Source organism: Aedes albopictus, chromosome 2 (assembly GCF_035046485.1).
Source record: "Aedes albopictus strain Foshan chromosome 2, AalbF5, whole genome shotgun sequence".
NCBI classification, from domain to species: Eukaryota; Metazoa; Arthropoda; class Insecta; order Diptera; family Culicidae; genus Aedes; species Aedes albopictus.
In genome coordinates this window covers 41,592,222-41,615,069 of record NC_085137.1, presented here as the reverse complement: position 1 = coordinate 41,615,069, position 22,848 = coordinate 41,592,222, and the positions used below count along the sequence as shown (strand labels likewise).

The following is a 22,848-nucleotide window of genomic DNA, read 5'->3' as shown; positions in this document are numbered from 1 at the left end:
GGTAGTCCATTTTCTCCGAATTTAATAGACAAACTTTCAAGTTCTTCTCCAATAATACCTCGAGGACACTCAACATTTCTTTCTCCAGGAAATACGCCTTGGGTACTGCCAAGACAATCTCCCAAAAGTTACTCCTATAACTTCTTTTAAAAATGCTGTATTTGCCTAATATTGCCGTAAAAATATCAGGGATTCTATAGGATACTCTTCAAGTAATGCTCCCAAAAAGTAACATTTTTTTCGGAAAATTTTCAAAACTTTTCCAGGAATTTCGAGAGGGTCTTCATGAATTTCTTCGGTATTTTTTACAAGAATCCTGCTGTAAGGATTTTCCTAGCAAGACTCATGAAACCTGAAAATTTCGCCTAAGAAGTATTCAGATTTATTTTACATGATTTTATCAAGATCCAACAGAAACTACATTTACTTAGTACTTATATTGCTGAGAGGCACCCTTAAAAAATAGCCAGCCGGCAACTCTATCATTTTAATCAAGAATTTCTTGTCACTAGTGCAGTACAGACAGACACTATAAATACTTTTCCCGGTGCCTTTTACAATTTCCCGTGTTTTTCCCGTATTTTTCCCGGTGATTTCAAATTCCAGGGTTTTTCCCGTATTTCCCGGATGGATGGACACCCTGGTATAGGAATCACTAGAAGAATTTCGGGACGTATTCTAGTAAGAATTTATGGAGGAATTGCAGGAAGAACCGCAGGAAAAATTGTTTGAGGCATCCTTGAAGGAAGGCCAAAAAGAGTTTATGCAGGAACTTCTGGAGGAATCTTTGGATAAAATCTCTGAAGGAATTCCTGGATGAGTGCTTGGAGAAATCCGTGGTAGAACAATCAAGGAAATTTCTGCAAGAATTCCAGGAAGTTTGTCTGGAAAGATTCCGGCAAAAAAGCCAGGAGAAAGCTCTAGAAGAATCCGTAGCATAATTTCTAAAGTTCCACAGTTAGAATTTCTGGAGGAAGAATAGCTGGAATAACCGCAGGAATAGCTTGAGGAATCCCAGCTGGAATATCTGGAGGAATTCTTAGAATCAGGAATACCGGGGGTATCCTAAAAGTAGTTCTTCTAAAAATGCCTGGAGGATGCCTGGAAATCTCAGGAGGATTTCCCGAAAGTATTGCAGCAAGTAAGTATGCCAGGAGAATTCCCTAGAAGTATTTCTGAAGGAGTTCTAATGGGGATTGCTTGAAGAATTCCAGCTGGAATTCATGGAGGAAGGGCAATAGAAGTTCTTGGAGAAATCTTCTGTGGAATTTCTGGAAGAAACTCTGGAGGAAGTCCTGGATAAATCCTTGAAGAAATCTCTGGAAGAATAACCGAAGGGATTTTTAGAAAAATCCAAGAGAGATTTTCCGGAAGAATTTCTGGAACTTTCCTAGTAGAATACCTGAAGGTAACATATTGAGAATTTTTGGAGGAGTTCTAAGAGAAATTGCTGCAAGAATCGCAGCAGGAGTTGCTTGAGGAATCCTAGCAACAATTCCCGGAGGAAGGCCAATATAGGCTCCTGGAGGAATTCCATGAGAAATTTCTGGAAGAATATCTGAATAAAATCTCTGAAGGAATTCCTGAAAGAATCACCGGAGAAACTTCCTGATCCCAGGAAGATTGTCTTGAATAATCCCGCAAGAAATTCCTGAAGGAATCCCAATAGAATTTTTAGAGAAATCCCTAGAAGAATTCCAAGAATTTCCTAAGAATTCCTAGGAGAAAATGCTGGACCAATCTCTGCAGAAGTTTCTAGTATATACAGGGGGTGGCCAAAATGTTTGGGATAGTCAACTTTTTTTTTCTCTCACAATAAAGTTCAACATGGTATAGTTTTTCATAGAGTGCATCGAAAAATCTCAAATTTTGACTGTTTGTCAACCTATTATATGATTGGTACAAATTTCGGCTCAATTGATCAATCTTCCGCAAAGTTAGAACCGTTCCGGTAAAACACTATTTTCAAGCCAACTTATTTTTGAGCTGTTATATCTCGGAAACCAGTGAACCGAATTGAATGAAATTTTGAACCCTCAGTACAACCCCATCAGGACTGGAGCTGGAGAATCCTAAGGGAAGTTTATTGAAAGAAAAACCGGTAGGAATCCATAAGAAAACCTAGAGAAATCGCTGTATAAATAGATAGAGGTATTTCTGGAGAAATCCATAGAGAGTCTGTTGATTCTGACCAATAGGCGACAAACATATCTTAAGGTCCAATCTGCAAAATAGAGGCTCTCTTAGTTCCGGTTCTCTTTAAATTATTATGATGTCACTGTGAACATTTTGACAATTTGTGATGTAAAGATCGGCAAAGGATTGTTTAATCTACCTTCCGATGCAAGAAGTAAATCAAATTTTATAAATACAAGCACGTTATAATCGAAAGAGAGGTGACTTAAAGAGAGCCTCTCATATGCACTTAGGACCTATAGAATTGTTTGGCCTGAATATCCTAAACGCCAAAACGTACAACAAGTATTTAAGTAATTCTGAGTGTGCTGTTGAAATGTGCCATTAAAAAATATTAGAATTACTGTGTTAAGTTTTAAATGTTAGGTGTCTGTCAAGAAAACATTCTAGGGGGTGCCAAATTTGTTCTAGGGGGTGCCAGGCACCCCTGGAACCCCCCCTAGCTACGCCAATGCCTAAAGCCTACACCTTAGCAGTAAACTAATGAGTAAAGCATCAAAGCTACACAAAACGACTTGAGTACGTAATTAGTCAACGGAAGCAGGAAAGACCCAGTGGAATGCTAAAGAAGTGCACAAAGTACAACAAATTGCATTTATCTCGTTGGAATGACAAATGATGTATTTTAAACACTGTCGTTAGTTTGTCCGCGAGTCACGCTCAGTTCGCCCAGGATAAACTTTTCGGCTGTGCAAGTGCCACCGTACGGGGGCTGGCCATGGCGAGCAGGGCTTCCGGTTTCACTCCGTACGGGTTGCTTTCCGGTGTGCACAGGTGCTGATACTTGGGCATCGCCAGCTTCTTGATCCGATAGGCGGACCGTGGCGTAAGGACCCGCTTGTTCAGGCACATCACCCTCTGCATCGGGAAGCAGCGCATCATTTCCTGGTAGTCGAGCTTCGGCTGGCTGAGGCTGTTGATCCGTTGGGTGGCGACGTAGCTTTTGGCCCGGGCCGGTACCCTTCGGATCGGGTCGGCAACGTGGCAGTGACATTTGCCCGGTGCCACCGGACAGTCGTGCTTGGAGGGGATGACCGCCTTTGGTCGGGACAAGGTTTCCATGCGGGGTTTCAGGACGCTTAGCGGAACTTTTCGGGGTTGCTGGAGGAAAATTTGAAATTTAACAATTGAACTAACTGATCGGGGAAACAAGAGTGGTGGCCTCACCGGAGTTTGGTAAAGTCTCTCCTCGGCATAGTTTTTCTTCGGGACGGATAGTTGACTCAGATAGTGGCCGTGCTTTTTCCAGTCACTTTCGGACCATGGTTTTGGTTTGGTTTTCTGACATTTTTTAGTTTGAGAGGAGGGTTGCACTTTCTTCGACTTGCTACCACCGAAACAGCCCATTTCAGACGAATTTTGATATTTGTTTTACTTCTTTTTTGAGACCAAATCAGGGACCAAAATTTTTTAGGTTTTTGTTTTTATGTCATTAGTAGAAGTGGTTTACTGAGATCGTGTATCATGATGATAGTGATGATGACCTCCTTGTGACCTCCTCATTCATGAACTACCTTGAAACCCTCATGTTGGCGCGACTGGAGGAGCTGGTTACCCTAGATAAGCACAGTTTGATAGAGAGAAAAGACAATATAAAGAGAACGCTGTGAATAGTAGAAGCTAGAGTTGTATCGTTGAATTCATAACACTTAATAGGTTTGAAACCATAATAAGGCGGATAGAAGCACCGATAATTGTAAGTAAAAATCGTGTATTATATTGTTAGGATTATGAAATGAATCAATATTATTTGCAGTTCAAGCTGATCACTGAAAATCTATATCTTTTGATCTGCTCTGAAAGACGGTGCGCTGTTGGTGGTTGAACCATCGCAACACCTCATGACAAGCCACTGTAACCCCCGTTATCCCTTCCGACGCCTTTGAAACCCCTTGGATCACTAAAACCCCTGGAGCCCAATTGAAAAGCTCTTGAATTACCTTCAAACTCCCCAAAAAAGCCTTAAAACGCTCCTGAAACTTGAGACCCTTTTGAAAGCTTCTGAAACTCCCTTGAAATGCTGTTGAAACATCCTTGCTGCTCCATCCTGAAAAAGGTCGATTTTTGCGTGACATAATTTGTGTATCACCCCTAAACCCAAGTAACACAGAAAACATCTTTGAAAATAGAATTTGAAAAAGATGTTGTAGTATAGTACTATATCTGTATCTGTACACATCTTGTGTTGAAATCATGTTTTAACTATGTTTGGCAATAACAAGCTACTGAAAAATCTTATAATCTTCACTACAAGCCAGAATAACGTAAATTTAACGTTGATTACACAAGATATTTGAACCATCATCTTCCTTCAAATAAATAAGATATGTAAAACATTAGCAACACTTAGTTATAACCTTTGGATGCAAACATGTTATAAATACGTTATTTTTACGTTCTAAATACGTTAACTTACAAGTTAATCAGTTCGCTATCATGTCACGCACTTGAGCATTATTTGTGAAACTTGCTTGCTCTTGAAAATACAACGCAAATTAATTAAAATAGCACCCGACATTTTTATATTATGCTTTGCTTTGATCCCGCTACGAGTATGCTAAACGGGTATATTCTCTAAAGAAAACTTGGCATATGCCACTGTTTCCATGGCTCGAAAGATAGAAGTCACCATTCAATTTCGCTTAAATGTCACTTGTCACCTTATAATCACTGTGAGTACTAGACTGGGTCAACAAAGTCGATTTTTTGGAACAATGCTTTTTCGATTCCTATTAGCGTCCAAAACTACTGTGCAGAATTTGGGAGCGATTGGTTGCGTCCCCGTATTCCGCTTTGCGATTGAAGTTTGTATGGAATTTCGTATGGGAAAACGTGCTTTTTTGCATTTTTCTCATAAATTGAAATTTTTTGTCTAAAACTATCTAACTAATGACGTTGAAGCATAGCTTAGGATATGCCGAAAAACTTTGTCGAAGACCGCAAAGTGATCCGACACTTGTGAAAAAAGTTATAACGCACAGATTGCCCGGTGGTGCTTATCATTTAACATGTAAAGGAATAACATCAATAATAAAATCTCAGTTTTTGGCCTAAGTTACCAAGTGAATAACTTTTTTCACAAGCGTCGGATCACATTGCGGTCTTCGGCAAAGTTTTTCGGTATATCCTAGGCTATACTTTAACGTCATTAGTTAAACGATAGTAGACAAAAGAATTCAACATATGAGTAGAATGCAAAAAAGTACGTTTTCCCATACTAACTTCCATACAAATTTCAATCACAATGCGGAATACGGGGACGCAACCAATCGCTCCCAAATTTTGCACAGTTGTTTTGGACGCAAAAAGGAGTCAAAAAAGCTTTGTTCCGGGTTGATGCGGTCAAATTTAAAGTTTCTCCATACAACGTTGACCCACTCTAGTGAGTACTTACGTGTCGGCTAAATCTCGCTTACAAGTACAGTTTTACCACTATTTTTGATGTCGTGAATCATTCTACAATAATTTATTTACATTAGATCCCGAAATTACACTCCAACTTTGTTATTGTTGTACCTATGTTCAAAACAGGTTATCCAAAACCAAACTTCACATCGTTGTGTGCAGCATTGGAAATGAATGTTTAAAATACGTTACTATGATGTTTTTCCAATGTATTTCAATCAATTCAAGTGGCATTCGATAAGCAAGTTATATAGATGTACAACAGTTGTAATTTAAACGTATTTCTAATAGTTTGAGTTCTTCCCTATCAGGTCAGACAAATTACAGTGCCTGCTAAAAAGTTTCACAATATTATTTCTATATACAGCTTGTTGATGTTCATCTACGTATGTTTTCCCCAATAATTATACATCTGAAACAGTTTACACATTTAATTAAATTATATAATTTGCAAAATGATAACGAATACAAATTCTACAGACTTAAAGAACATCATCAATATAACATTATAGAAAGTAGAGTTCCGAAACATCCTGACGGTACTGTAGCAAGAAGCCACCATGTTGCAAGTCTGTAAATTTGTTTGAAAATCTCACACAAAGCACAGAAAAAAACAAAAATCTTCCTTCTTGTCTCCGATCCGACGGAAGGCGAATGAATTCATGAGAAGCAAATGTGTTTATTACACCATGAATTTTAAATGGCACATGGAATTAAGGCGTAGTGACGATGTTTGGCGATAAATTGTAGGCGTGAAATTTTTTGAGCCATTACTTGGAAGCTTATGATAGGTGTCAGATTTATTTGCGTTTGAAAAATTATGATTCTCCTGATAACAACAAGTAAGTATTTACGATGTTTGTTGAGAACATATTCTATACTTAATTTTATGTTATAATAATGTATTGAAAAACATCTTCAGTATCATCAATGATGTTCTATAAGCCGCCATTTTTTGCGCTTTTTCGGTGATATAAGCGTACGAAAATACGTTTTCCATATTCGAAACAGAACATGGAGTTTTGTATGAAACATGTATTATATACACTATTGTAACAAGTTGCGTTACTTGGGAAGAGAACTGACTGAGTCGTCATCCCAGGTCGTTGGAAGTTTTATTTCAAGGCATGAAGATATTTCGTCAGAATCAGAGCTTGAGCTTGAGCTTGATTGACCGCCCGTAGATGCTACTCCAGAATCGCCAGACCAGCTATAACGAATACATTGGAGCCTTACAAATGCGCATTTTATTTTGTGTATCGGGCCCCACGTCTGGGAACTTAGGTGCGAAAAACAAAATGGAACGTTACAAATGTACAAAACACAAACATGCAACACATAACATAAATTGTGCCCAGTTATCCAAATAGATAACTAAGTCCGAACCCAGGATGACGAGGTTTCATTTTTGTTCTTGGTCCATCAATCAATCCTGTAATCGTATTTCTTCAGGCGGATTGCCTTTTGTTTGCAGCGTTACTTGCTTACATAGCTTGTTTTGGTCTAGGAATTTCTAATCCTAAGGGGGCATCCAGATTCGGGCAACAACACAAGACCGTCTACAATTTGATGTCCGTGTTAGGGGACGGCTTGTGCGTTTTGTACTGGATCGCTCCTGAAATTTTTGGAGCGCTACAAATGCACATTAAATTTCAGGGACAAATGTACAAACCTTAGTAAAACATACAAAATAAACAGACAGTTCACAACAATTTACAAACGTAACACACTCCATGCAACAATCGAAGAATTTTCCATGAATTGGAGAATGCAATCCATGGAAAATTCTTAAAACTACTTTACAACGTATTAACTATATTACAAACGTAACACAACACCAGCAACAGCGGAAGAATTTTTCAAGAATCGAAATCGCGATTCTTGGAAAATTCTAAAAAACTCCTATTAACCATCCTTCCAAGTGGTCGGTTGATGGCAGCGATGATCATTTTATTTGGTGTCACCAGACTAACTAAAATACGTAAGCCAAACGCTTACCAGATAAATCCGCGAGTTAAATTGCCACCAGGCTAACCTTAAACTAATTGCCACCAGGCTAACTTAAAACTGATTGCCACCAGGCTAATTTAAAACTAATTGCCACCAGGCTAACTTAAAACTAATAACGCTAGCGAATCCTAGCAAAGGGTATGATCTAACGCCATTAACCAACGGCCAAAGAACTGCCATCAACCAAGCACTTAGCCACTTAGCACTTAGCACTTGTAACAAAAAAAAAGTTTTGCGAAACACTACAAATGCATTGTGCTCCCGATGGGTACCACAATGTAGACAACTGCTAAAAGAACCCTACAAATGCGCATTTTATTGTCCGCATCGAGCCCCACATTTTGAAGCTAGTGGGATACGAAAAGTAAAATATAACGAATACATTGGAACCTTACAAATGCACATTTTATTTTCCGTATCGGGCCCCACGTCTGGGAACTTAGATACGCAAAATAAAATGGAACATTACAAATGCACAAAACACAAACAGGCAACACATAACATAAATTGTGCCCAGCTATCCAAATAGATAACTAAGTCCGACCCCAGGATGACGAGGTTTCATTTATGTTCTTGGTCCATCAGTCAATCCTGTAATCGTATTTTTTCTGGCAGTTCGCCTTTTAGTTCGCAGCATCTGTTGCGGCATTCATAGCTTGTTTTGGTCTAGGAATTTCTAATCCTAAAGGGGCATCCTGATTCGGGCAACAACACAAGACCGTCTACAATTTGATGCCCGTGTTAGGGGACGGCTTGTGCGTTTTGTACTGGATCGCTCCTGAAATTTTTGGAGCGCTACAAATGCACATTAAATTTCAGGGACAAATGTACAAACCTTAGTAAAACATACAAAATAAACAGACAAAATGTTCACAACAATTTACAAACGTAACACACTCCATGCAACAATCGAAGAATTTTCCATGAATTGGAGAATGCAATCCATGGAAAATTCTTAAAACTACTTTACAACGTATTAACTATATTACAAACGTAACACAGCTACACTCATACAAGGAACCAATGAGATATCTGCCGGGGACTAGCAGGCATCTTCAGTGTGTTAGCGTTGATGATCTTCTATTTTTAGGCGACAATGGCGCCTGCCACGTCAGGTTGCAGGTCAATGTGGGGAAGGGTAAGGAAGTGATGATGCATTCGTTTGTATCCACGTCTGACCGAATATACCTCTGCGCCAGCACAACTTCATGCGGATTTCGGAGTGTTGGTGGGACTTGCTTGGCAGAAGGTTATAACATTGATGTGTGGATACCAGGGTAAGGTGATAGAATTGTGTGTTTTTATTATTTTGAAGATGTGCGGCACAGTTCGCTTGATTGCATAACTTGTAGGCGTTTTCTAATAGGATTGAGGGTTGAAAAATCTCATTCAATTGAATGAATTCCTGCTGAACTGAATGCTTTTGACATTCATTTTCAGCTCCGCTGTGAGATACTTGAAAGTGAACGCAGCAAAATTCAACTACTTTGTGGAGGTAATGACTGCACCATCATCAACACACGCTCTGCGCTGATGGATGCTTCATGTCAACACCATCCGCATGAATGCGATTCGCCCATAAGCAAGCGTGGTGAATTTTTGTCGTTTGAGTGCCGGTCACAGGAAAAATGTTGCTTTTGAACCTCGCTGTCTCCCCAGTGTGAGCGACGAGAGATTTTTTATTCTCTTTTCAATTGCCTCCTTGAAGGACAGGGGCTTCAACGTCAGAAGCGGTGTGGTGAAAAGACAAAAACAAAAACTCACGTTCGTTGGGAGCTTCGGAATTTTTGCAACCGTGGGATTTAGACACTGTGCTGGGAAAGTTTGGAAGGTAGGGAAACGGCTTTTTCCTCCCGTTTCTGTTATAGCGATGGCTATGAACATGTGAATACATGAGTTGTATAAGTAGAGAGCAAAGAGAAAGTATATAGATAGATACAAAGTAGGAGGAAAGGGACAGGCCAGGGATTGAACCCAGGACCTTTTGAATATAAATCAGAAGCGGTAGCCACTACACCACCAAGCCCGTCCATGAAGATATTTCATCAAAATTAATGAAGAAACTTAAATAAAATGAAGAAATATTGTTAAAGGATACCATTCAAGAAGATCGTTTCCATTTGATGAGTTTGTTCTATACCTACAGGGGATAGACAAAATGATCGGGACAGGCAAAATTTTCACATTCCAAAAAATGTTCAACTAGCTGTAACTTTTCGAAAAGTGCATCAAATATTCTCAAATTTTTACTGTAAGTTCTTGAACTAGTTGTGTATCAGTGGACAAAATTTGGAAAAGATCGAACAATTCTTTACAAAGTTATGAAGATTTTCGGAAAAGATAAAATTATCCAATAGCCAACTTTGAGCTGTTATATCTCCGCATTCAATGAGCCGATTGCAATGAAATTTTGACCATTCATGACTTATATGATGAAGTCTGGAAAACATTTTATTTAACTTGAAATTTTTAACAAGCGAAAAAGTTATAGCGATTTTATTTTTTTCTAGATTTTTTAGTAAATTGGTCTATTTTTAATATGCATCCCATTACTTTTTCAATTTATTGGCGGCTTTGTTGTTACTTTCCTTCAAAACGCATTTATATATAAGTCAATTAGAGGGAAACTAAATGAACTTTAATTTGCATCTTGAATTTTTTAACGATGTTAAAGTTTTGGATAATTTGGTGTTTTATTAAAAAAATAATCTAATCGTTATAATTTTTTTCCGTGTTAAGAATATTAAGTTAAGTCAATGGTTTTTCATAGCTCATTATATAAGTCTTAAATGGTCAAAATTTCATTGCATTCGGTTTATTGAATCCGGAGATATAACAGCTCAAAGTTGGCCATCGGATAATTTTACCTTTTTCAAAAATCTTTATTACTTCGTGAAGAATTGTCCGATCTTTTCCAAATTTTGTCCACTGATACACAACTAGTTGAAGAACTTACAGTAAAAATTTGAGATTATTTGATGCACTTTTCGAAAAGTTACAGCTATTTGAACATTTTTTGAAAAGTGAAAATTTTGCCTGTCCCGATTATTTTGTCTATCCCCTGTATTTCTTCATGACTGCATTATTCATAATCAGGGGATTCACTAAACAGTGTAAACTGATCAAACTGATTAAACGTCGCGATCACCAAGGCAATCTTTGATTATTTCATTCGCAAAATCATGAAACATTTCAAATAAGCAGAAAATCATGGCTTACGCAGCAATTTAATCTGTTTAGTGAGTCCCCCTATTATTTTTCTTCAAACTATATAAGGTCGATGCAAGTATTATTTTATCTTAATGTTTGAAACCTCTCATCGGGTACGAGGGTGGGACAAAAATAAATAAGAAACAAAAAAAAAACAATTGAAAAATTAAAATAACAACCACTATTGAAAAAATAATTTTCAGCTAGGTATCGAAAAATTGTTGCTTGAAAACATTTTTTTATTGAAAATGGAGCTATTGTTGCCGCAATGTTTTCTTTACGCCCCTTCAATATTTTGGGATTTTTGGAGGGGAGGGGGGATGAAATTAATCAAATTAAATATTTGCATCGGCCTATTAACAAATATAGCATACAATTCGGAGCGTTTGGTACTGAGCTTTATGCACAAATTTCTCTCTTTTTAAGTTATTTTTTAATTTATACATCCACAGCGCAAAAAAAAAATATTTTCAAGTGTACATATTTATCAACTTTGATTGTTACTTGATCAAAGCAACAAAAAAGTTTATTGGAGATGCGGGGCATCGATCCCCGTACCTCTCACATGCTAAGCGAGCGCTCTACCATCTGAGCTACATCCCCTTGATAGCAATCCAATTAATATAGTTATTCAAATATGAATTGATTTGTTTAGTTGACAGAGCAGTCCTGTTGATTATTCTGGGCGAAAAAGCTAAGCCACGTGTACTGAGTAACCTTCATATCTGTGGGTAAGTAATTTGCTTAAATGATATCCTTACTTGTTTAGGCTAGTATTAAGGTATTTCCACAATACCTTTCCAAGGCAATATATATGTTATGAAATATTATTTTAAATTATTTATTTATTATTTATCTAAATTATTCTTAACTTTTCTTTATTATTCTAAATTATTCTAAAAATATTTCGTGTCCACCGAGCATCATAAGCCGAAAATAAGTTAACGAGATTACTAAGTTTAAGAGTTTAACTGACTCACATTAATTCGATAATAATCCAAATTTATCAACAATCAATCAACATCAAAACAAGATTAAGGCTAGCCAACGAATCAGACTAGTAGATCGAATTCCAAATTTAAAAAATTTTATCTGGAGATGCGGGGCATCGATCCCCGTACCTCTCACATGCTAAGCGAGCGCTCTACCATCTGAGCTACATCCCCTCGATGATGTTGCATGTGCCGAGAGATAAACCTAAACAGCAAATTTATGACATTCCGCAAGGTGACCGCACTAAGTTGAAATCAGCGACAATAAATCGCGTCCAACTCCAAGCAACGTGAAACTGTGTGGTGTCCTACCTTCCCTCCTCTAATCATGCGTGTTGGCTGGCGGGTTGCTATTTTGCTGCTGCCATGCCATGCCGTGCAGTGCGGCAGGCTATTTCGAGCGATAAGTGAAAGGAGTGCACGTGAACTGGTTTTCAATCTCGCTCGACGCCGCCACCCCTCGGTTGGGCGTAGTCAACCCCAATAAGTTAATACAGCCTCGCTCTGCGGAGACTAAAATACTAAAGCAATTTGTAGCAACAGTCTCCGGTTGAATGAGCAAACTTTCAAAAGCATACATGCAGGGGTAAGCAATTAAAGCAATAATTTTATGGAACATTGGATACGGACGACGACGACGACGACGACGACCGATACAAATTTTCCCCGGGGGTGAGTATGATTCGAAGAAGTCCTCTTCAAGGGTGTCTTTGCGTGAAGCTTCGCAATCGATGCTCTCCTCGGTGCCTACAGGCACTACAATGCGCTGTTTGCATGGTTGGGTGACTATGCTGTACGTAATACCATAACCGTCTCATGAGAATGTCAGGAAAACTTTGTAGTTTTCCAATTTCACACTATTTGAATCCTCTCAGTCTATATAATTATAAAAAATGTAGCTAGTTTTACACGCTTCCTTCGTTAGAGGAGACTGGGTTGACTTTACCCTTTGGAGACAGAGGGGTCAATATAATCCCGGCTATGAAACCGAGCATAATAACGTTTTCGAGGCCAGCGAAGTTGCGGAAGACGCACAGTGGCCGGAGGCCGGACAAAACCTCAAAATTTAATCTCAAAATTTCATTACTTTGGTTTTTTTCTTCAACTAAGAAAAATCCAAATTTTCAAGTCAATTGATCAAAATTGAGTTCAGGGGAATTTTTCAAAGTTGAACAATTATGTACTGAATAATTTGTTTTTATCATCATAATTTCAAACCATAATTTCAATGTAGCACTGTGTAACATATAGCTGATATCGAAATCCTTGAATTTTGTTATTGTTTTGGGATACATTTAACCTTGGCATTACAACATTCAATCTTAATCTTAGCTTACATTTGTTGTCTTTTAAGACCATTCAAAAAATGTAACTTTTACTGATTTTTTTGATTATGAATTTTTTATTTATTTATTTATTTCTTTCTTTGACCTTCATCGGGCATAGAGCCTTAATGAAGCCTGGCTGGGAAAAGCCTTTTTGAGTTGCCCATCATACGGCTCACTCAAATAGGCATAAAAACCCTGCATCTTTTGAATACATATACACATTAAAACATAGGCAAAAAAATAATAATACAAAAATGCCTTAAAAACTAAATTGTTACAAATAATAAAGTCATTCTATAAAAGCATTACACATAACACAAAAAAAAAATATCTATCGAGCTATCGATGGCTATCCTGAAGCCTTCGTTTGAACGACTCGGCGGAAGTGTTGAAGTCGAACAGGTAGTGTACATTGTTGAAAATGTCAGACATGAACCGGATTGGTTCATGCATTCCATAGCCTGAATTTCTCGATTCAAGCATTAAAAATCCACGTTGGCGAAGTACTCGCATTGGAGCATAAATGTTGATTCGGCTAAGGATCTCAGGAGAATCCAACTCTCCCAGCAGAATTTTGGCCACGAAAACAGCTTGAGCGTCCTTCCTTCTCTGTTCAAGAGTTTCGATGCCGAGCAATCTACAACGGTTCTCATACCTTGGAAGATTGATAGGATCCTGCCATGGTAGATTACGGAGGGCGTATCTCACGAACTTTCGTTGTATCGCTTCAATCCTAGCGATCCAGCTTGACTGATAGGGACACCACACTACCACATTCGATTCAAGAATAGATCGGACCAAAGCGCAGTATAACGATCGTAAACATAGAGGGTCGCGGAATTCGTCAGCTATTTTAAACATGAATCCAAGTTGTCTGTTTGCTCTGGAAATTATGTCATTGTAGTGTACTCGGAAGGTGATCGCAGTATCCAGAATTACGCCCAAATCACGCACCTCAGTTACACGTGCCAGTGGTTGACCGCCGATGACATAAGCATAATTAATTGGTGTTCGTTTTCGATGGAAGGATATGACGTGGCACTTATGTAGACTCACCGTCAGCAAGTTGGTAGTACACCACTCGACGAAGGACTGAATAGACAGCTGTAGTTGTACACAATCATGGAGGCAGCGAATTAGCACGTATAACTTTGCGTCGTCTGCGTAAAACAGACGGATTCCTGGTGGAAGCACGCTGGACAGATCATTGAGGAATATGGAAAACAGTAATGGCCCCAAGTTGCTGCCTTGTGGAACTCCAGACAAGTTCGAAAAAGGCTCCGATGTTTCCGATCCGATTTTGACGACGAGCCTTCGATCCGTTAGGTATGATTTGAACCAGCGAATGAGATCGTCAGAAACACCCAGTTTTCCCAGCCGCGCGAGCAGTATCCCGTGGTCCACGCGATCGAAGGCAGATTTCAAGTCTGTATATACAGTATCGACCTGCATTCCGGAATCCAGATGACGCAGGCAGAATGAGACGAACTGAACGAGATTTGTAGAGGTTGACCTCCTGGGATAAAAACCATGTTGGTCCTCGGAGATGTAGTTTTTGCAAGAATTGAATAGCACACTATTCATCACGATTTCAAATATCTTTGAGCATGCACACAATGATGTTATTCCACGGTAATTCTCGATATTCTGCTTGTCGTTCTTTTTGTGCACAGGAAACATTATGGAAGACTTCCAGCTGGTAGGAAACTTACTCTGTCGAATTGAAGCGTTAAAAATCGACACCAATGGACGAATCAAGATTTCGCCGCACCTCTTGAAAATGCAAGATGGAATTCCGTCAGGGCTGGTATAAGAAGACTTCAGTTTCAAAATAGCATTCTTAACTTGCTCGGGCGTGATTTGCAACTGACTCAACGAACAAACATTGTCCGGCGTGTTTCTACACGCACGTTCGATTTGGGCAGGAGTAGATGTAGAGGTATTGAAGGCGCTTTTGAAATGGTTTGCAAAAAGATTACACTTTTCTCTCGCCGAGTTGCCAACGTCATTTCTTAAAAACATCTCCACAGGTAAACCTTCTTCTTTCCGTTTCGAGTTGACGAATTTCCAGAACTGCTTGGGATTTCTGCGCAAATTTCTCTGTGTCCGTAGGGTGTATCGTTTGTACAGAAAACGACTATAAAGTCGATAATTGTTACTTGCTCGGTTAAATAGATGCTTGTTGACAGAGCACCGATGTCTACAGTATCGACGAAGCATTTTAGATCTAATCTGCTTCAATCGTCGCAAATGCGCGTTTCCCCACGGAGGTTTAGGAGATGGTCTGCGCAACGGAATGTGTTCTTCCATGACGCTGTGCAGTTCGCGGTAAAAGAACTCAACAGCTTCATCGATATCGGCAGCGGAATCCAAAATGGACCAGTCAACGTCGTAAAGTGCTCCAGCTAACTCGGCATAATTTGCTCGGGAGAAGTCCAAGCTTAGAATATCAATCGGTACATCGACTTCGGGAACCGAAAGAGATAATTCCACTGCAAAAGGAGGGTGGTTTGGGTCCAATACGGAAAGAGGGTCATCAATCTCGGACAGTGTGTACCTATCCAGCGTGCTCTCGTTTACCAGAGCAAGATCTAACAAGCGACTGTTGCTGTTAAGTATAGAATTGACTTGTGTTAGCCCGAGTAGGTTGAATCCATCCAGAAGAGAGGCACAGGCGGGGGAAACACGAGACCGCATTACCTCCACTTTTGGAAGTGCGTCTGCTTGAAAATTCCAAACGAGTCCGGATTGGTTATAATCACCGAGCAAAATCGCGTGGTCATTAACGTTAAGATTTGAAAAAACAGCTCCAATCGACTCGATGTGGCTGTCCACGCAAGACTGTTTTGAGCTATGATCCGGCGGTAGGTAGATAACTCCAATACTCATTGAACAGTTCACTAGTTTCAACTTTACCCACAGGTGTTCAAGTGAATCGGCGACGGGAGATCGATCAACGGAACAGTTGATGTGACGCGCTACGGCTATTAGAACACCACCGCCGCGAGTTTTGCTGCTGTTACGGACGTTACGATCGTTTCGAAAGACTGAATAACTATTCCCGAAGATTTGCGTTGAAAAAATCTCATCTGAGAGCCACGTTTCAGTGAAGACGATGACATCGTAGCAGCATGTGGAAATAGCTAGAAACACACTATCTATTTTTGAACGCAAACCCCGTACGTTCTGGTAGTAAACGGACAAATGCGAACTGTTGGCTGCATTGCAAGTGGCTGATGAGATGCTTGTAGGACTAGACGCAGATGGTGCATTCCCGATAGTTGAGTGAGCATGGGAGTCAAACGCTGTCGTGGATTCGACACGTCTAGCCAAGAACCTAGAAGCCGAGGCACATTCAATGGACAACATTTGATTGCAAGGAGAGTACTCGCCTGTGTAGGGTTGCTGGAAGACCCCGACACCTTCCTCAACCACAGGTCCAGAACGACTTAGACGGCAGGAACATTCAGGAAGCACGACTGGGTCGGGAGGACTAGGGGCTTCCATAGTGCTGCAGGCGATGCGTTCTGGGATGACGTCGAACGAAGCTGATGGAGAATGACCGGCTCGGTCCGCGATGTCAATCGCTCCTTGCGCATTTGGTGTGCTGTAGGTCGAAAATCTTTCAAGCGACAGAAGTTCATTGCTACTCGAATACTTGCCTGTAATTGATGGTTGGAAGACCCCGACACCTTCCTCGACCACAGGTCCAGAACGGCTTCGACGGCAGGGACAATCGGGAAGCACGACTGTGTCGGGAGGACTAGGGGCTTCCATAGTGCTACAGGCAGTGCGTTCTGGGATGACATCGAATGAAGCTGAAGATGATGGTGGAGAATTGGCGGCTCGGTCCGACGTATCAATCATGTCTCGTGTATATGGTATGCTAGAAATTGAAAGTCTTTGAGGCGACGGAAGTCCATGGATGATCGAATACTTGCCTGTAATTGATGGTTGGAAGACCCCGACACCTTCCTCGACCACAGGTCCAGAACGACTACGACGACAGGAACAATCAGCAAGCACGACTGGGTCGGGAGGACTAGGGGCTTCCATAGTGCTGCAGGCAGTGCGTTCTGGGATGACCTCATCAGCGACGAACGATGACGACACTATTGGCCACCCCCTCCAGGCTGGTTGTTGTTGGAGGCGATCCTGATGACTCGGCGGTTGTTGTTTAAATAATTCTCAAACTCGCGAAAAAAGATATTCTCAGGCCACGTGTCTTTCGATAATGCTATTTCCTTAAGCGTCTTGCTTATGCCAACTTTGAAAGTTACATATGTTAGCGTTCCTGGATCCTTGTCCTTTGGAACAAGTTTCACCACCTTCGGTTCTGTATCACTGCCCAAGTCGATACATTCTTCCACAAGATTGGCTATGTCATCTTCTGAAGTACTAGGGTGAAATGCTGACAGATAGATCCAAAGTAACTCTTCAGGCGGTGCAACCGTTTTTACGAGATTGGAAACAGTTTTTGATCCACGCATATTGGACGGTTTAGCTTTAAATTGAGCCCCTGAACCATCGTCGCGTATTCGTTTTGGTGTATTCGGAATAGGAAACGTGTCATTAACCTTCCGCCGAGGAGCTTTCAGCGAAGGTGTAAGAGGTTTGCCCTCAAACTTGGTTGAAAGAGCATAAACGATTTCTTTCAGTCCGGAAATGTCATCCTTCAGCGACTGCAGAGTTACATCTTTAGGCTACATTGATCTAGTTCTTTTTAATAAAACAGTTCGGAACGATCAGGTGTGTTGCATCTAACCCCAAATCTTGTCTAGTTTTTGGGATATACCTCACTGTCTGCGCAAAACTGCGCTAAGAACGAAAAATTTACTTTTTTGAAAAAAAGTTGTAATGGAGACGCATGGTTGCGGAACAGTCGAAAATTTATGAATTTTGTTTTCGAACGTAAACTTATAAAATATCTTTTAAAATTCCCGTCCAGAATATAAAAGTCATTGTAGTATATTGATATGTTGCGTTATCACTTAGGCAGAATGTATTTGGGAGGGGGTTTGACCTGTTTATTGTTGCGCATACGTTGGTACTGTAAATATTCAATAAGTGCATTTTTGAGCAAATACAACAGAGCTGTTATTGAATGGTTTTGTGATAGACTGTAATTTTATCGATTATATTAAAGTAAGTAGCTATAATGTAGTTTACCTTTTAATAAGAATAATAAAATAACGGGTTTCTTGTACATTCAAAAACGAATGTACATTACATATGCGTATTTATTATCAACTAATCATCCAAGGTTTTATTTGCTAATATACGTTCTCGGAAATTCGGCGACATTAATTTCAATAATGATTAACTAAAAAGCCTCTGAAATGGTGACCACAGACAAACAGACGTATCACTTCGAACAAATTGCGATTTAAATAATGGTCGCGAGAGCATAATCGATCAATGCTAATCAAACCGCCAATCAATGCCAATGTTTCGCAATCTCATAACTAGATAGCGGTAGTGAATAAACGTCAAACAGGAGCAAAAATTATGCAAGGGCCATGAGCGTACGATTTACGAACTACCAATTATTTGAACTAACTGTTAATAAGAGGATCAATGGAAAGTGAGTAGCATGAGATGTCTGTTTGTCTGTGTTGTGAGCTTGTATGGTCGACTTTTGTTCCACCTAGATGTGGTATGAGGTATCGTCATTGTTATTTTCGCTGTGTGACAAACGGACATGATGAATAGAATATAACCCTCACTTAATAAAAAGTATATACATAGCAATTTTGCCTTGTTAACTTGCATTTTTATACAATTCTACATGCTTCATCAAAAAATAAACTATGTAGATCAACATATTATCCAATCTTTTTTTTGCTACACAGAGCACTGAAACTATATTCCATAATAAATAAACATGATGCAGACTTATTTATTATGAGCTTTTTATTATTTTTATTAAAACTAAGGTTATTTTAATACTTTGAACCTACCTTCAATAATGCAAGTTATGTAAATTTTGATGCCAGAAATAGATTCAGCACACCCAAATTATCTAGACATGCGAATTTCAGCGCATTTGGAAAAAGTTTTAGGTTTTGTCCGGCATTTGTATGGAGCCCCGCCACTGTGAGCCGTGGCGAGACTTTCCGACTCCAAAGGGAGAATCCTTAAACCTTATGTTTTCATCTAATTCCCGTCTATTTATGAACCGACCAAAAATGATTGATTTTACTCTCACGCCTCGCCCAACGCCTCATGGATTTGGACGAATTGGCATCAATTATAAATTTATAAATTAGCTTCCATATTATGTAAAATCATATTGTTAAAGAACTGCAAGTTTCTCAAAATAATAACATTGAATAATTGTCCTTCGAGTTCTCTTTCCGTCAAGTTCACGTTTATTTCGGGCACAACTTGAATTCAATTCCTTGCACACATTCTACGTGACACTATGGTACATAGGATGTTTAAAAATAATGATTTGACCGTAGGTGTTTATTCGAAAAGTTGGTCAAATTCTTCGCAACTCAAATCATTTTATGACAGTGTACAGTGTACATGACTCTAGAGGTTCACCCTTCTTTGAATGTTCTCAACCGTGGTTGCTTCCCAGACTTCTTCAATTCCACTATAGGTTTTGATCTGACCATGACGCAAGAAATCCGTGGAATCCCAGATCAGCTCCGATCGGAGCACATTCCAAAAATTTTTGCAAGCAAGTTTGGTCATGTCAGTTGCGACAGAAGGTTTTTCACTGACGCACGGAGACAAATTTCGTTCGTTTGAAATAAAAATATTCATGTTTATTTGGTAAACTGATAAAATGTTTAAAACTAAAATTTTAATTTTTAAAACTAACTCAATTACACATTTATTTCGGCAATACCCATTGAGGAGCCCCCCGTCCCGCCGTCGAGAACATAAACAAAACTCACAAGATCCAGTTGCAACATCAAACAAGATTTCCTCCTACAAAAAAGGCAAGGCTCACCGAAAGTCTGCACGGAATCCCGTTATTTTCGGGAGCGTATGTTATCTAAAAGATGTAAACATGATGTTGGCAATGAAAGTACAACACGGGAAGTGGGTTTTCCCTGCGAAGGAAATTACTTTATAAGTTTAATGGGAAACAAACATTTCCGTAGGGCCGACCTGCCACAAAAAAGAAAACAAAAATATTTACATTTATTTCTAACATAATCTGTCAGCAGATGCATTTTTGTTTCAAACATCGATTGCATTTGCTTCAAATGTGACGTTCGATTTGCTCCAAACAGTTTTATTTTTGTGGCCTGAACAAATTAACAATTTATTTTAATTTACCCCAAATATTTTTGATTTTAACATAGTTTTTTTCTGCGTACGGGTCAAAAACAAATGATTCCACTGGATTTGGTGTATTTAATGAGCTTCATAGCGCCGCCTATAAACTTCAAAGTCCTTGCTCAGTATATGTCGCAGAATTGGCGGCCATACACTACGCATTAGAGCGAATCGCCTCTGTTCCCTCTGATCAATATTTCATTTTTACGGATAGTCTCAGTTCAATTGAGGCTGTTCGCTCAATGAGGCCGGTGAAGCACTCCACGTATTTCCTAAGCGAAATACGATCATTTCTGAGTGCTCTATCGAATCAAGCATATAATATCACCTTGGTCCGGGTCCCTTCGCATTGCTCGATTCCGGGCAATAAAAAAGCGGACTCGCTCGCCAAGGTGGGCGCTATGGAAGGCGATATTTATGACCGTCATATCGCCTTCAATGAATTTTTTTCGATTGCTCGTCAGCATGCCTTGGTCAGTTGGCAACAAAAATGGGATGCAGGTGAATTGGGCAGGTGGTTTCATTCAATTCTCCCACAGGTATCGAAGACGGCGTGGTTCAAGGTGTTGGACGTGGGTCGTGATTTTATCAAGATAATGTGTCGACTTATGTCCAATCACTACGCTCTGGGCTCGTACTTCTATCGAATAGTGCTCACAGATAGCAATCGTTGTAGCTGTGGTGCAGGCTATCAAGATATCAACCATGTTGTGTGGGAATGCCCCGAATACGGTATTGCCAGATCCTTTTTATGCGCATTCCTCAGGGCCCGAGGGAAACCAGAAAAGGAAGACATTATAAATGTGTTGGGTAAACTTGATCTTGAGTACATGAAGCTTGTGTACAACTTCTTGAAACAAGCTGAAGTTTTCGTTTGATATCCCCGTCTTGTTGTTCCACTTGTCCACCTTGTGTCCCCTCGAAAAACGTTTGTTTGCATCGCTACAGGTTGTTTGTCCACCCTACGCTTGATCAGCAGCAACTACGTCACGCCATGCTGCAGAGAGTCAACAAAAATCCCCATTATCCCATCCCTACCTTAAAAATTATTGTTCCCTCTAACCTCGACCAAACCGCGAGTTTTACGGTTCTCCAAAGCTAACCTAGTAAATAAGACACAAATATGGTGATTATTGATTCTTCATCTTTTTGCTTTCATCTGATGAGCCTTTGGCAAAGGTAAGTTGGAATATCTATAACTATCAATTATTTTTCGTCTGATCCTCCTCTCCTCTTCTCCTCTTCTTGGCGTAACGTCCTCACTGGGACAAAGCCTGCTTCTCAGCTTAGTGTTCAATGAGCACTTCCACAGTTTTTAACCCTCTAATACCCCACCCCGCCTTTAGACGGGGTATAGTTTGAGCATTTTTGTAATTTTTGTATCGTGGAAAATAATTTTTTTTATATTTTTGGGTGATATTTAGGACTGTTTTGTATATTCCAAAATGGTTTTTGGCGTATTTTAATGCGTATTTACATTTTTTAAAAATCATTGAAAAATGGATGTTTTAGTCACCTTTTAGAAGTCATTGCTTATTTTGTATTGAATCGCTACAATTAACATATTTTATTTTTTCCCAAATCATTCTACCCTAGTTTAGTAGTTTAAGGGAATCGAATACACTCTAAAATTATATTCCTTAAAATTACACGGAAAATAAAATTTTCTATGAAAAAAAATAAAAATGGAAATATTTTAACAATAATCATAAAATCTCAAAATGTTTTCATCTAAAAAAAACCGTACCCCAAATAGGCTTCCAGGAAAAATATAAAAGTGTGGGGATGTTCAAAAATAAAAATTAGAAAAATCAAAAACTGAAATTCACGAAATCGAGAATAATAAAGAATCATCTTCCAAAACATGTTTGAAACGATTTTAGATGACGAAAAATGATGTTTAGATCAAAATCAAAAATTAGGGTATTAGAGGGATAACTGAGAGCTTCCTCTGCCAAAGACCATTTTGCATGTGTATATCGTGTGTGGCAGGCACGAAGATACTCCTATGCCCAAGGGAGTCAAGGAAATTTCCTTTACGAAAAGATCCTGGACCGACTGGGAATCGAACCCGTCACCCTCAGCATGGTCATGCTGAATACCCGTGCGTTTACCGTCTCGGCTATATAAGCCCCTATTTTTCGTCTGATATGACAGGAATTGATGATGATGATGATGATGATGATGATGCAATTCCGGCGACATGTGAAATTGTAAAAATAGAAGATGTTAAGATTTGAAAAAACAAGTAGTGTATAGTGTCGACTCCGAAACTCACCTTCGATAGGCTAGAAGGGTCCTCAATCCAGCCTGGGTTCCAGTTGTCAACTTCCCAGCACCTCGTCTTACTAATTGGAGATACACCAATATCCCGTACGTTGGTTCCGCCAGCTAGCACCAACTATCGCCAC

General features: G+C 39.5%; 2 protein-coding genes across 2 annotated transcripts in view; both read right to left on the bottom strand.

The window, feature by feature from the left end:
• The window catches only part of LOC109421312 (tRNA-dihydrouridine(16/17) synthase [NAD(P)(+)]-like), a 502,248-nt gene that overhangs the window by 90,381 nt on the left and 389,019 nt on the right, over positions 1-22,848 (bottom strand). The gene's annotated exons all lie outside the window — the stretch shown is intronic.
• Positions 2,757-3,712, bottom strand: LOC109421207 (uncharacterized). Its single transcript, XM_062854822.1, has 2 exons — positions 3,364-3,712; positions 2,757-3,297 (listed from the first exon to the last, which is right to left on the bottom strand). The coding sequence occupies exons 1-2, from the start codon at positions 3,541-3,543 to the stop codon at positions 2,857-2,859; spliced, it is 621 nt and encodes a 206-aa protein (XP_062710806.1). The 5' UTR covers positions 3,544-3,712; the 3' UTR covers positions 2,757-2,856.

Excerpts from the sequence above, each read along its gene's own strand:
- LOC109421207 (XM_062854822.1), bottom strand. The coding sequence starts at position 3,543 with ATGGGCTGTTTCGGTGGTAGCAAGTCGAAGAAAGTGCAACCCTCCTCT. Across the intron at positions 3,298-3,363 it reads AGAGACTTTACCAAACTCCG|CAACCCCGAAAAGTTCCGCT; the intron begins GTGAGGCCACCA and ends ATTTTCCTCCAG.